The 15396-nt window shown below is 44.0% G+C and overlaps 1 protein-coding gene across 2 annotated transcripts in view; it reads left to right on the top strand.

The window, feature by feature from the left end:
* The window catches only part of LOC117288814 (serine/threonine-protein phosphatase 4 regulatory subunit 1-like), a 57654-nt gene extending 43704 nt beyond the window's left edge, over nucleotides 1-13950 (top strand). For both annotated transcript variants that reach the window (XM_033769662.1, XM_033769661.1), the window contains exons 15-17: nucleotides 976-1136; nucleotides 11041-11177; nucleotides 12335-13950. In XM_033769662.1, coding sequence (XP_033625553.1) covers nucleotides 976-1136; nucleotides 11041-11177; nucleotides 12335-12349 — 313 coding nt within the window. In that variant the 3' untranslated portion in view covers nucleotides 12350-13950. The remainder of the gene's footprint in view (nucleotides 1-975; nucleotides 1137-11040; nucleotides 11178-12334) is intronic.
* The last annotated feature ends 1446 nt before the right edge of the window (nucleotides 13951-15396 follow it).

Raw genomic sequence — 15396 nt, 5'->3', positions numbered from 1 at the left:
ATTTGTCGGAACTTTTGGCTGCGATATGGGTTGTGATTGGTCAATACGTAATGGGGCAGGGCTCCTTGGATCGGTCTTTTAGTTGTTGTATTATAACAAGTATGAAGCCCGGTATGTACTTTCGCGAATGTGAATGCGAAGAGAATTGTGACGTCACATGGCTGTGTTAGCAGCGAATGTTTCGCTCGAGTTGAACACAGTTCAACTTTGGCGAATTGTTTGTTGCAAATTTGTGATGTCTACATTTGTATTACATTAGCAGGATGTATGAGTTGGGCTTTACTATGCATAGCAATAGATCGATCCATTAGGCTCTGCCCATGACGCACGTGCGAGCAAGAACACGCGAGCCTCGCCAATGCCTTTCTGCACAACTCTGCCGCGCACGCCAAGCATATGCGCGCACGCATGTCGGATCTTATTTTGTCGGACCTTCGTGTGAGTGGTCAATACGCAGTGGGGCGACGCTTAATGGATCGGTCTATAGCCAGAGGGGTGTGTAGGTGTCACACCCACCTTGTTATAAAAGTTGACAACCTTTTTTATCTGTCATTTACAATACATGTAAATGTTTAGTAAGTAACAAATTTGGCCACCCAGTTCTTAAATTTCGAGACCTCAGATTTTAAATTTGAGGTCTCGAAATCAACCATCTAAACACACACAACTTCGTGTGACAAGGGTTTTTTTTTCTTTCTTTATTATCTCGCAACTTCAACGACCGATTGAGCTCAAATTTTCACAGGTTTGTTATTTTATGCATATTTTGAGATACACCAAGTGAGAAGACTGGTCTTTGACAATTACCAATAGTGTCCAGTGTCTTTAAAAACAGAAGGCTAGTCTCACTCGTCCTAACTCGAGATAAGACTAGTCTTAACCCGTTGTGAAATCCACCCAAGTTCCTTTATGAAGACTGTTTTAAATTTTCTAAAGGTTTTAAATATCTGTATCTGTCTGTTTATTTTCCCTTAGGTTTGCTCATCTGTGTCAGAGCCTGATAGACGTACAGTCGATAGACAACGAGCAATTCGCTCGTGATTTATTACCGAGTCTACTCCTCCTAGCAAACGACTCTGTACCTAATGTCCGTATCACGCTAGCAAGATTATTAACTCAATATGTACTGCCTATAGGTAAGTTAAGTCAGTTAGTGGCCAACTTTAAAGGGTTTTGGACACAAAAAAAACAATTTCACAGATTTACACTAAACTTGCACGGTGTGAAGAAAATAATGGTAGAAAGCTTCCTTTAAAATATTACTTGCTGAGGTGCTGTAGTTTTTGAGATACCAGTAAAACAAGTCGGGCCATTATTTTAGCATGTGAAAGGATACGTTTTACATGCTAAAACTGAGAAGAAAATTAATTTTGTGACATTGTTTTGTTCATTTCTCATAAACTATATCACCTCAGCAAGATATATTTTAAGGGAAGCTTTCTACAGAAAAAGAACCCAAAGCCTCTAAAGGGTTCTGGTTCCTTTTGTGGATCAAGTTTTTTTCCTTTCTTTTTTCCCTTTTTTCTATGCAAGTCGCCTGACACACAAGGCCTGAAGGCCACTTCGAGGTGTGGGCTACAATTATTTTTTTCCAGAGGCTGTTGCCACCTACTCCTAGGATGAAACAGGGTTACCCCTTTCACAGTCCATACGAATGTAGGCTTGGGTATCATCAGTCCGAAGCCTGGTCGGTAGAGCAGAAAGCACTACCTTCCTCAATTTTATGTAGCAAGCGTCACGACCGGGATTCGAACCCACACTCTGCTGATCAAACACCAGTGCTTGAATCCGTTGCTCTTAAACCCTCGGCCATGACACTGCCACACCAGCATGAAGATGTGTGTCATATAATTTACCTAGAATTTAGAAGTTTCAGCCTCATTAGTAAATTATTTGCACCGCTGTGTTCGTCCCGGGCTCCGGTCTCTACATGGATTGAGGACTGGGTAGAAAAGGTTCTAAACGTAGAAACCAGACCCGGGCGCGAAAAGGGGTAGGGTGGGTGGGGTAAAAAGGAACTCCCAAAACCCCAAAACCCAAAATACAAAAAGGGAGGGGGGGGCCCCGCCGGACAGTCCCACCGCTATTGACGCCCTCACCTTAGCCCAGCCAGAATCGCGACTGACAAGGAGTCAGTCGCCCTCAACGCCCACAGCGGTGCAAATAGTAAATTATTTGCACCGCTGTGTTCGTCCCGGGCTCCGGTCTCTACATGGATTGAGGACTGGGTAGAAAAGGTTCCTCACCCGCACCCAGGATCCGCACGCCACTGTCCCCCACTGTCCACCCATATCTCATCCAACTCTCACACCGTCGCTGCCTGTCCTGCTGGAGATTTAAAGGCCTTCTCAGCCTTGAAGCCGGAGTTTAGGGCACGATAGAACTCCCCAGCCTGGTCTGCTGGAGATGGCCGCCCCTCTCCTTCATCCTCAACGGCCTTCCTTATCAAAAGAACCGTGGTGCGGCGCCTGGTTACTCTTTCCATCTGAGTGTAGTGTCTGTACGTCCGCTGTGTCGCCCATCCGCAGTGATCCATCACTTCTTGGTCCGTGGCTCCCAGCAACCGCAGAGTGGCTGCTACTCCCGCCCTTCCACCGTGGGGTCTTAAGACGCGGTCACCCGGATCTGACGAAGCTGAGAAATATAGTTTAAGGCGATTCGTCGGGCCGTTTCCTGTGAACGGCTTGTTAATCAACGACCTGTGATCCGGCGAAGAGGGACGAAAGAGATAACCATCTTCTAAATCGTGTCCGTTTTCCCGTGCGAACCTGACCATGTCTTCCAAAGCCCCTGCCGGGTCCATTTCACTGCTATCTAATTTGGGGATTACAACGAGAGACGAGCCACCTTGCCGCACAGTTTTACCAATAGTGTGGTTGAGAAGAAGATCTCTGCCATCAATCATAGTGACTTCACTGGTCTTCGATCGCCCTAGGTCTGCCGACCTATCTCCTGCCCACCATAGACACAAGAAGAAAGCCAAGTCCCTGTACAAAATGAACTGCCCCACGAAGTGCACATGGTCGGTCTGCTGAAGCTTTGTTATTCGCTTCCTGATTTCGTTTGCGAGCCACCTGATCTTGTCCGAGAAAATGGGGACTGCTTGTCTGGGCGTCACCCGGGCTTCAGCTTGCTCAAGCCTCGTTGCCTTTAAATATTTCTGCACTCGGAAGGAAATACAAGGGTTACCCCATTGTGAGTTCTGCCGCCAAGGGAGTGTCTTTCCACATGTGTTGAAATAGGCCCTGAGCTGACCAATGTATGAATCGACTGTTCCGGCTGAAAGATGTCGCTCACACCCACAGTCAAAAGGCCCACTTTTCCCAAAATGTTTGCAACCCAAGACATGAACCTGTGTTCGCCCCTTGGAGTCTCGATCCACTAAAAACTTAGCCACATCCTCTGGTGTCGCTGAATCGAGCTCTCCGCCGTCAGTGTAATAGCCTGAGTTATGATTGCTCCGAAGGAAAGTCGACAAGCTGCTTACCAAACTGCTTTTCTGCTTATTGTATGCCAACTTGTCAAAACGATTGTCCAACTCTTTAAGCCTTGCCTTGACCCGGTCGAGCTTGAGAGACAAGGAAAGAAAACAATAAGGTTACCAAAACTTGCTGAGGGTAAAAGGAACCTGAGCTAAATGTCTAAGTCCACGTGCACTCCGGTACGCAAGACCAAAACTGACCTGAGTAGCCTTTGCAGTCGTCTCTGTAATTTCATACTCCCCCAAACCGTTAAATGAACCTGATCTCCTAGGTCTGACTGAGTTATACAATCGTTGGAGAGGAAAAACCAGCCAAACTCTTTGCACATGTCACGCAAAGCTGTGTTAGCAAGCGCCACCGACCGGTTCATCACGCCGCTCTTGGTCTGACAGATCCCCGAAAATACAAACTTCACCCCCTGACACTGGTTTTGCAAACGTTTACCCGCCGAGGCAAAAACTCTCAGCAACTCCTCTACTCCTGCATCGCCAGCCTTGCTGATGTCGTTTACACCCCCGTGTAGAACCGCCACCTCCGGCTTCTCTGCTCGACAGGACTGTGCCAAAACGCTGCACAAGGCTCCTAATCTTGCTCCGCCATTTACGCTCAACCTGACGCCCAGCGACGCTGGCCAACCAAAACCCCTCATACCCTTGAACATCGAATCAGATACTAGAAGCACTGGGTGCTGAGCGGGCAAACAAACCTCCCTCGAAATCCGACTATCTGCAGGAAAACGACACTCGCATGCCCAAAGCTCGAATCGAAGGCCCTCTGAGCTTTTTCCATATCCTCGCCTCGTCGGAAATTCCAGGACGCCTGTCTGACCGAGTTCCGCTAGGCGCAAAGACCGTGTCGCAAAAGACACTAACCGTGGCCACCAGGACCTTGGATGGTGGTGCTTCGGCACTACTATTGTCACCGACACATTTCCCCATTCGATGAATAGCTTGATCAGAGCTGGAATTAGCACAAAGGGAGGGAAAACATACAGCTTCTCACCCCGAGGGCATGACTGTGCAAACACGTTCACCCCTGACGAGCCTGGAACTGGGAATCTTGAGAAGAACTTTAAGGTTTTTCCATCACGGCCTTTCGGAACGTTGGAGGGTAGTGCCATGAGATCCCATGAAAACCCCGAACTTCCACCCAGCTCCCTTTGCAGGAAATGCCACATCGATGCTGTAAGACGAGCGTCCGCTCTAGAAAGCTCCCTGGACGGAAAATCTGCCTGGTTCTCCCCACTTGGGACCCACTCCAACTTTAGGTCGAAATTAGCTTCTAGGGTGAGAGCAAAAATCATCTTTAATACCTCTGCGAGAGCTCGGGACCTTGCTCTCAACTTTGACCACGCATGGAAGAGACTTTGCGAATCCACCTGCACGTCGACTCTTCTGTCCCAGAGTGTATCTATTACTGACAGCAAAACAAAATACAAAGCCAGGGCCTCTTTGTAACAGATGTCTGTTATAACTTGCACATTGGATGACCAATAATCGCCGAAGGTGATGGCGTCTTGACCGGGAAGTGACAAAACCCCACCCCATTTATGACCAGAGGCATCCGACGCCAACCTTACTGTCAAGTGCCGCTCTTTCCTCCATGGGATAGGCTCTGAAAATGAGTCGACAAAACGCCAAAAGAGCACTTCATCGCGTACCGGTTGAGTTAAAACAACAGGTGTGACCTCATCCAACTTGACCATAAAGGAGCAACACTCCCGGACAAAAAGGGAAGCCGCAGGGAACACTAAAATGAAGCTTTGGCATTTCCCTACAAAGCGCTGCATCTCTTTCAGAAGCACCGAGCCCGCTTTCAACATGTCCTCCCTAACCCGGGCGAATGAGCACTTCTTCTTATCCGGTATCCAAAAAGATAGGGAGTCTGAGCAAACCCCTAGACCCAAATGCACCATCCGTGAAACCGGCTGCAATTGGCTCTTCCTCAGGTTGATGAAGTATCCAAGGCGTGACTGCATGTAACAGACTACATACAACGCTCTAGCAGCCCTTGTACAAGCCATTTGACTCGAATCGTTGATCGAGCCCTGCAAACAAACAAAAACAAACATTCTGCTTTTAGGAACAAGACTTCCCCTCTCCACCACACTCTCCAATGAAACGGTCATCGATCCAAACTTCTGTGTGAATGCCCCTGTTTTTTAACCAGGTTGAGAGACAAAACCCAAGTGAGGAATATATGTAGGCACTGTTTTTGAAACCGAAAGGGAGAGTAGTGTCAACAAAATAGAATCCCGCCCATTCAAAACCACAGAAGGTCCTAGACCTCTCATTTAGAAGGATTTGTTTGTATCCCTGAGCGTCGTCGGTTCCCGAGAACTTTCCACCCCGACCAATCGATTTCACAATTTCCCCCAATGGAACTAATTTGAAAGGTGTATCCTTACACCAGAGGTTTGGCCCCTTCATCGACAAAACTAATCTGGGTTTGTTGGGTTCGATGGTGAGCGCATTGACACACCTCGGCGGTCTTGTACTTTTTACCGCCCCAATAAGCTCCACTGACCCCTCTACAAGGCGCTTCAAAATTGTCTCATTAATGAAAGGGATGAATTCCTTGCAAATAGGGGCGTTAGAAAAGTACATGGGTGGCGGGATAGCCGAGTCAAAGGTTCTACCCCGGTATTCTCCTCTAAAGTGTTGGAAAAACTCAAACAAGTCTACGCCTTGACGCAACCATTGCCCTATCTGCTGACCGGCGTGAGGGCACTCAGCCAATATGTCATCCCACGCCTGGGGATGATCGTGGAGACCTCCAGCTACAAATACATCTGGGTCTCGAAAACGCAGGGCTTGAAAATTAGGCCGGCAAACACCTGAAAGAACTTCAGCCGGAGTTGGCTCTGATCCATCGGGGGGCCCTGCAGCAGCTCCGGATATATCTACCCAGATACACGAACCTTGGCGCCGCCTGGCCGCCTGAGCTGCAACAGGATCAAAGGGGTAGCAAGATGAGCTCTCCCACACATGGGTTCCCAATATCTTCAAGTACCGCCTATACTCCTAGGTTTAATCAAGAGAGAAACCGTTTAAAGCACAGCTTGTAAAACATTTCCAACGGCCAATGAACGGTCTATAAAATATATAAAAGGGAAAAGAAAACTCGGACAATAAGTCATGAATACAACTCACTCACAAATGTAATTTCTTAGCGTCAAACTGCCAACCGCTCATATCGTTTTATTTGAGCCACTAAACCACAACACCATAAACGATACAGTACTCTACGTGATATTTTTTATTTTTTTATTTTTTTTTTTTTTTTTTTTTTTTTTTTTTTTTTTTTTTTTTTTTTTTTTTTTTTTTTTTTTTTTTTTTTTTGGAAGTAGGGCGAGGCATTCCTCGAACAAACCTGAATATCTTATGATCCCCCCCTAGAGCATGCACATATAAACCCGAGATATCACCCCGAGGCCCCTTTCCCCCGCCGTACGTTGACTAAAAGTCCACCATGGCAAACCGATTCGGGAGAACTTAAAGTATTTCCTTGCAGTCTCGAGAAAAATGACCCCTTTTACGGCATCGGAAACAGACATCCCTGTCTCTCGGCACACCCGGCTGACGGAATTGTCTGAAACCCTGTCGCTGAGGCTGCCCGGCTCTGAAGGCTGTGCCACTCTGGGCCGCTGAGCGAGGTTTGACATCACCAGGAGGGACGATGTGACCAAGATGCTTTCTTGCAAAGCGCAGACGCTTGTCCGAATCTTCCCCAGTAATTGACTTATAGATGTACATTGCTATGCCAGGCGTCTTGGCCTCAACGTGCTTGTTGCAATCAGACAGAAGGTTGACATACAACTGTTTCTCTTTGATGTCCTCGGGTGATAGAGGAACGAACTCGGAGACGTACTTACGAAGGAGAGCCATGACATAGGCTACGTTACGATCGTAACCGGTCTCGGTGCAAGCCTTGAGTAACTGAAGCCTGCCAGGTTTATGGACTTCCAGAGCCGATTTTGCCTGCGGTGAACAAATATAACGTGATACGAGTGCAAACAAACTGCTAACCCTTCTTTAAGGAGCTAATTTTATTGAGCTCTAGTCTTATATAGCAACCCCTTGTAACGGGCAAAATACGTCTATACGTAGGGGATGCACTCCCCACATTTCCTTAACTTCCAAGGCCCAAGCAAAACGGGGGACGCCCCAGTGCCGACCAAGACCACAAGAGAGGGGCACTCCCCTTCTAGAAACACCCATTTTCTGGGTTCATTTCTCAGGGCACTCCCCTTTTATTTATGGGGTCACTCCCCTATGTAAAACCAAAGATGGGCACTCCCCATTTTTTCCCGGCTCAATTCTTGGGACTCTCCCCGATGAAAAGCTAAACCTTACTAACCGCCGATTAAAACACCCATTTTTCTGGGCTCATTCCCTGGGGCCCTCCCCTAAGGTAAGCTAGCTAGAAATAGGCACTCCCCATTGAAAACACCCGATTTTCCGGGTTCAATACTCGGGGCACTCCCCAAAGGGAAGCTAACCAAAGATGGGAACTCCCCATTTAAAACACAAATTTTCGGGTTTATTAATTGGGACACCCCCCCCCCCCGAAGGAAAACTAACCAAAGATGGGCACTCCCCATTTAAAACACACGATTTTCCGGGTTCCATACTTGGGGCACTCCCCGAAGGAAAACTAAACAAAGATGGGCACTCCCCATTTAAAACACCGGATTTTTCCGGGTTCCGTACTTGGGTCACTCCCCGAAGGAAAACTAAACAACGATGGGCACTTCCCATTTAAAACACACGATTTTCCGGGTTCCATACTTGGGGCACTCCCCGAAGGAAAACTAAACAAAGATGGGCACTCCCCATTTAAAACACCGGATTTTTCCGGGTTCCGTACTTGGGTCACTCCACGAAGGAAAACTAAACAACGATGGGCACTCCCCGTTTAAAACACCCGATTTTACGGGTTCCTTAATTGGGGCACTCTTCGAAGGAAAACTAACCAAAAATGGCCACTCCCCGTTTAAAACACACGATTTGTTCCGGTTCATAACTTGGGGCACTCCCTGAAGGAAAACTAAAGAAAGATGGGCACTCCCTTTTTTTTTTTTTTTTTTTTTTTTTTTTTTTTTTTTGGGGGGGGGGCATTAACTGGGGCACTTCCCCTAAGGAAAACCCAAAAAAAAATGGGCACTCCCCATTTAAGACACCCGATTTTTTTTTTTTTTTTTTTTTTTTTTTTTTTTTTTTTTTTTTTTACCGGGTTCATTACTTAGGGCACTCCCCGAATTAACACTTACCAAAGATGGGCGCTCCCCATTTAAAACACCCGATTTTCCGGGAACATACTTGGGGCACTCCCCGAAGGAAACTAAGGCTAACCAGAGATGGGCACTCCTCATTTAAAACACCCGATTTTCCGGGCTCAATACTTGGGGTATTCCGAGTACAAACCTAACCAAGGATGGGCACTCCCCATTTACACCCGATTTTTCCGGGTTAATTATACTTGGGGCACTGCCCGATGTAAAGCTAAACAAAAGGGGGCGCTACCAATTTAAAACCCCCACTTTCCATGTTCATTACTAGGGCACTACCCTTATGCAAGGCTCACAAAAAATAGGCACTCCCATTTAAAACACCAACTCTTTTACGGGTTTATCTAATACATGGATGCAAAGCTTCAAATTAAAAGGGAATCTTCCCCATTTGGACACTGAACTCCCGAACCATTATCTAGGGTACAGAAGCACCGAATATATTAACTAACTAGTACGACCCCCAATGGTGCATCAGGTCAGCTCAACACACCACCATACCTCGATGGTCCTCTCTACCATGATAAAATAGGTTTAGTCAACTGCTGCAAAGCAATCTTAACGCAATACTAATGAAGTACCGCAGCCCCCCTCTGCCTACAGCGATACACCCCTTGCGACCGACTGCAACCAAACAGTGACCAAATCCAAATTTAAATAGATTCATACCCCACTTCTATATATTGTGAACAAAGCTTCTGAGAGCAGCAAACAATGAGCAACAGATAGAATGCAAAATAGTCAAGGAGCCTATTAATATTGCATGACATATGGGGCTACACAAATTAAGGAAATACCTGTGGGGAAGCGGACTCCTTTGCAACCGCTGCCTCTGGTGCATGCGCACCGGTGGAACTGCCGGGACGTTCCTCAAAAGGGACGACGACCGCTGCGTCCTTCCGGCCGGCTGGAACGTCGAACTCTTTGGCCGCCAGCTGCAGAACACGTCGCCTCTTTGGTGCTGGCCCGTCGAGAGGCCCTGCATCCACACGGTCGAGCAGAAGCTCCAAGTTCCGCTTCTGACCCCCATTTGGTGCCAATGCCAAAACCTGGCTGCGCCAGTCAGCCGACAAGTTCATTAGTTGATCCGGATCGTCCCAGCCATCATCAAGAAGGGAGTTAAAGCATTCCACTGAAACCCGAAAGGTAGAGCATAGACCTCGGAAAAGGGGGGCGGCTTTGTCGGCCGCCACGTCGCCGTAGGCGTCCGCTTTCTCCTCAACAGCAGTGTACTCGTCCATCTTTAAGAATTGTACCGGTAAAGCATGGAGGTAGAAACACAGGGTAGGTTGCAACGTACATGCATATAATGAAACACTCTTATATTATGCCTGCGTGCCCGCTGGCACCTGCACTTTAACTCATGTACCCACTCATGCGACACCCATGTACCCACTCATGCAATCCACTGACCACCATGGACCCCTGATACCATCAAGGAACGTGCCATTGTTAACCACTAAACGATTAACAAAGGCACCATTTATGTCCCTTATACAAATGCGCCCAAGCGCAAAGACCGGCCGCCATTGTGCCCGGCAAGTGAAACACATTTTCCCACACATGGGTCTAAACGGTCGAAAATAAGAAAACTTAATTTTCCCCCGAAGGCAAAGATACTACCTTGGTCTTAGGCCATCGACGCCAGTGGTTTCACCATTGCCGTCCACTCCCGATTTCCCGATGGTAATTCGGTCACGAGGAACATATCTTTTTAAAACTTTGGGACCTGCCGCCCAAAACGTCCATCCGGTGGACACCAGAATCGCGACTGACAAGGAGTCAGTCGCCCTCAACGCCCACAGCGGTGCAAATAGTCGTCACGTTTTTGACAAAAAAATGTGAAAATCACAGAGGTTCTCCAGAGGTTGAATCAACAACTCATCCTAAGCATAGTCTGAAGTCGAAATACAAATCACTTAGTCACTATAAAGATTTGTATTGCGGCATCATACTTCAGCAATTAAGATTGATACACGGTGAAGATCTATCTTGGCTCTTTTTGAAATTTTATTTTATTTATTTATTAATTATTTATTTATTTTCAGGCAAACAGAACATACAAAGAATAGGCAATACAAATAAGACTACACAGAGAACAAGCCTGCGGATAACCAAAAAGCGGAAAATAATCACTATCTAAAGGCGATCCAGACAATAAAAATAACAAAGGCACAAAAGGGCACAAGGACAAAAACGGCTCCAGTTTTGTTTTTGTCGCCATCATCAGTTAACATAACTCACTAATACTCTTGAATTATTCCGCAGAATTTTACCAAACTATGGCGAATCCATGCTATGAGAAGATGATTGAAGTTCTGACCGAGTTGCAGAAAGATTTAGACCAAGACGTGCGTTATTTCAGTAGCTGTAGTCTTTCCAACAATCTCCACAACATACAAGTAGTAAGTATACTTATTTAACCCTATGGGTTTTTTGTAAATTTGTTTTAGCCCATTTGTACTATTTTATAGCCTACACCATGTGTACATATATGTCAGCCCTTTAAAATTATGAAATATTTATACTTTTTTTTTTCTAGGACCAAATATCATGTCTGTTTTGATGAGTGTTTTCTATCTGTATTATGTAGTTGATGATTTTTGTTTTGTTTTGTGAAGCGCTTTAAGGCCTTGGTTAAGGCGCTATAAATAAATGCTTATTGATATTATGATGTTGTTATACTTCATTACCATCTACTCTGTGACTTATTCATTTCCTTCACAAAAATGTCCATCAACAAGAAAGATTTCAACCATGACAGTCAGACAAATCAAACGGTGAATTTAAATTCAGAGAAAGTTTAAAACATATCTGTTTTTGCAAGAGCCTTCAGTATTTCTTTCTGTATCAACTCAATTTTGCTTTTGTAATTACCTCATCTGTATTAACTTTAACTTCTATTTTGTTTTCATCTCAAAGTGCATAGAGACAGCTCTGTGGTTGTGATATGCGTTATACAAGAATAGTTAATTATTATTAATACCAAGGGAATCAATGTGTGGTGAATCGGTTTTCAACTAGTGGTTTAATCCCAACGAGGCCTGGTTCTTGATAAATTACAAAGAACCAGGCCTCGGCGGGTTTAACCCACTAGTTGAAAACCAACACACTTTGATTCCCATTCATTAATACCTTTCGGTCAAAAACATCATCACTTTTTGGTCAAAAAGTAAAATAAATGCAAAAATTATAATTGTTAAATGATTTCTTTCAACACAACACCCCTCCAGCTATGAAATGGTAAAGCCCTCCGCCACCCTCAGGTAAACAACTCCTTATAAGGGAATGCTGTGCTCGTATAGCGTGATGTGGCACAACTGTTTCAGCAGTTGCTCTCGACCAATAGGAATGCAGAAACTGTCTTATAAGAACAGGTGCAAGGTCGCGTGTCACGCCCATGAATTGACACTTTTTACCGGTCATAAACAAAGGTTTATACACACCCACGTGACGCGCTCTCCACCAATAGGAATAGCGAAACTGTCTGAGGTATTTATGAATAACCAATTATGATGCCTTCAACTCTCCCTAATTAACCAATACTTTTGTTTTTTTGCAGGAACCACCAGTTTAAAGCTTCAGTGACCTGACACCATAGCTAGACACCAACGCCTCCATGAGTCGCTGTTGATTTATAAGTAATTCTAACAAAGAGGGTAACTTGTTTCAGCTTAATTTTTGTAATCCAACCGTCCAGTTATCACCAGGTTTTAGTATCGGACGCTATCAATGTTACTGAAGGATATTTCAAAAGTGTGGAGGAATTGTGTTCATAATTTTTTGTTCATGGAATTTCTTCCCAAACAAGACTAAAGGCCACTTTATAGGCGGTCGCACGGTAGTTGCGCAATGGAAATCTTGACGCGTGATCCTAAAAGTCATCGCCAAGGCATATAAACTGTTTTTTTTTTAATGATCGACGCATCAAGATTTCCATTGTGTGACCATCGTGCGCCTGACTTTAACCCATCACTCTTGCTAGGGGCAACAAGAAAAACATCTACGATTGATGTAAAGTTGAACTTTCTGAAGTTGAGTGATATTCATTCGGTATTATTACTGACTTTTACCTTCCGTCAAAGAACAATATTGTTAAATTTGGTTTTACCCATATACACCGATATGTGTTAGCACTGTACAAGCATTCTCAGTACTTTCCAGAGCTCTGTCAACAAAATTACAGGCATATGAGTAAAGCCAAAATTAATATTCTTTATTCCTGATGAAAACTTCCATCTATTAAACAATAGTTGATTTCGTCATTTGTAAAATTTTTGTCCAGGAACTTTTAAGAGATTCTACAAAAAGCAATACTTGGCCTGACAATGACTTGCAGTAGGGATTGGTGATAACACACTGTTTGTGAGCATGGGGCTAATGACACCTTAAGGACAAAAATTACCCACTCAAAATAAACAATATCACAATATTATCTGCAATATTTATACTGTCTGTTATTATTTGAACTAAGCAGTCGGTTGATGATATTTTCAGGCAATCTCTGAACATCGTGTTGAGTATTTGGGCGGTAAACTGACACGATCTCAACTCTTAAACCTCATTTTCTCATCAGGGATTTATTTAATATTATTTTGTAGAGTTCAAAACAAAATACGTCCCCACCTTTTGCAGCATTTTGTTTGTTCCCAGTGTTTATACAAATTAAGTTTAAATCGTCATATCTATTAAGACTTCTTTGATCAAAGTAAGAGAAAGTTATAGATGAGTAAACAAAAGAAATAAGTTATCGACGAGTACGAAAACTGATCAATGTTCACTGATCGTGATTTGTGTAAACAATGCCAAATCTTTCTGGGTCTGAATTTGGCTATACCGGGCAGGCAATCTTCCTACTTTTAGTCCGATTTCCGATTCGTTTGCTCTTGGGAAAAATCTTAATATTTTTGATTTAGTAGCCTTAAATTCTATTAAAGACTACACCGTGTGAAGAGGTAGGTCTACCCTTGAACTCAATAAAATGTTCCTCCCTTTTTTTCTCCCAAGGTTCAAATATCATGCCTGCCATACATTTGAACAACGTTGAGAACTTCCTTATTTAGTTTGATTTCCGATTTTGTTTGCCCATGGAAAAGTGTTTTGATTAAATACAGTGGACACTATTGGTAATTGTTAAAGACCAGTCTTTTTACTTGGTGTATCGGAACATATGCATGAAATAACAAACCTGAGCTCAATTAAGCGTCGAAGTTGGGAGATAATAATGAAAGAAAAAACACCCTTATCACACCAAGTTGTGTGCGTTTAGATGGTTGATTTCAACTAAAATTGAGGTCTCAAAATCAAATTCGTGGAAAATTACTTTTTTCTCGAAAACTACGGCACTTCAGAGGGATCAGTTTTTCCACAATGTTTTGTACCATCAACCTCTCCCCATTACCAAAGGAGGTTTTATGCTAATGATTATTTTGAGTAATTACTAATAGTGTCCACTGCCTTGAAATAGTCCCACTGTTTACAAGTAGGTCTGCTCTTGAACTCAATACAATATTCCTACTTTTTTTTTAAGGTGCCCATGTCATGTCTGTACTACAATTTAATCATTGTCAGTGAGTTGTTAGGATTTGTGGAGTAAGTTGCTCCAAGCCTTGTCTTTGATTATTTCACTTTGGATCTTTCACCATAAGCAGTTTGTGCGGATGGGATGATGTTTTGCACACATGTGTAGAACACAGATAATTAATTAACCTGTTGATGTTTTTATTAACAATCGTGCCTTCAGAACTGTATAAATCCAGTCGTTGATATGCATTATGATGTCCTTACCAAGTAGATCAACATCAATGCGATTTTGTTCATATTAAAAAGGAAAACAGATAAACGTAAAGTTGTGATATAGGCACTTTTCGAAACCTCGGCTTTGGATTCGGCTCGGCTAGCTTGGCCCCCGGTTGTGTTGACATTTGCCCGTGCTTTGTGTACGCGCTCAGGGCTTCAGACGAGTGGACGGAGCCTGAAGCCAAGTCCAAAGACGGAAGCCGTGGATTCGAAAAGGGCCATAGTAAACAGTGCATGACAATAACCAGCCTCTGGAAAGAGAACTGGATCTTTTTATCTTTCATTGTGCAGTAATATTTGTAAGTTTTTCTTTTACGGTGGTGCTTTTTTTTTTTTTTTATCTGGCATTTCAAGATGCTGCATTCAAATAATGATTGGAAGGCTGAGTAAAGGAATTGGATTCGCGAGTGAAGATGATTGGACTTAAAGACACTGGACACCTTCTGTAATTGTCAAAGACCCGTATTCTCACTTGGTGTATCCCAACATATGCACACATATGCACAGAATAACAAACCTGTAGAAATTTGTGCTCAATTGTTCATCAAATTTTGCAAGAGAATAATGAAAGAAAAAACACACCTTTTACTTTACTTTGTGTGCTTTCCATATGCATAATAAAAGGCTTCAGCTTAAGTATTTTATTATTTGAGTGAGAAAGTACCACTTTCTAAAAAAAACTACGGTACTTCAGAGGGAGCAGTTTCTCACAATGTTTTATACTTACCAACAGCTCTCCATTGCTCGTTACCAAATTAAGTTTTTACGCTTACAGCTATTTTGAATAATTACCAATAGTGTCCAGTGCCTTTAAGAAAAAGCGAT

This window comes from Asterias rubens, chromosome 4 (genome assembly GCF_902459465.1).
Source record: "Asterias rubens chromosome 4, eAstRub1.3, whole genome shotgun sequence".
NCBI classification, from domain to species: domain Eukaryota; kingdom Metazoa; phylum Echinodermata; class Asteroidea; order Forcipulatida; family Asteriidae; genus Asterias; species Asterias rubens.
This window is presented reverse-complemented; position numbering and strand designations above follow the sequence as displayed.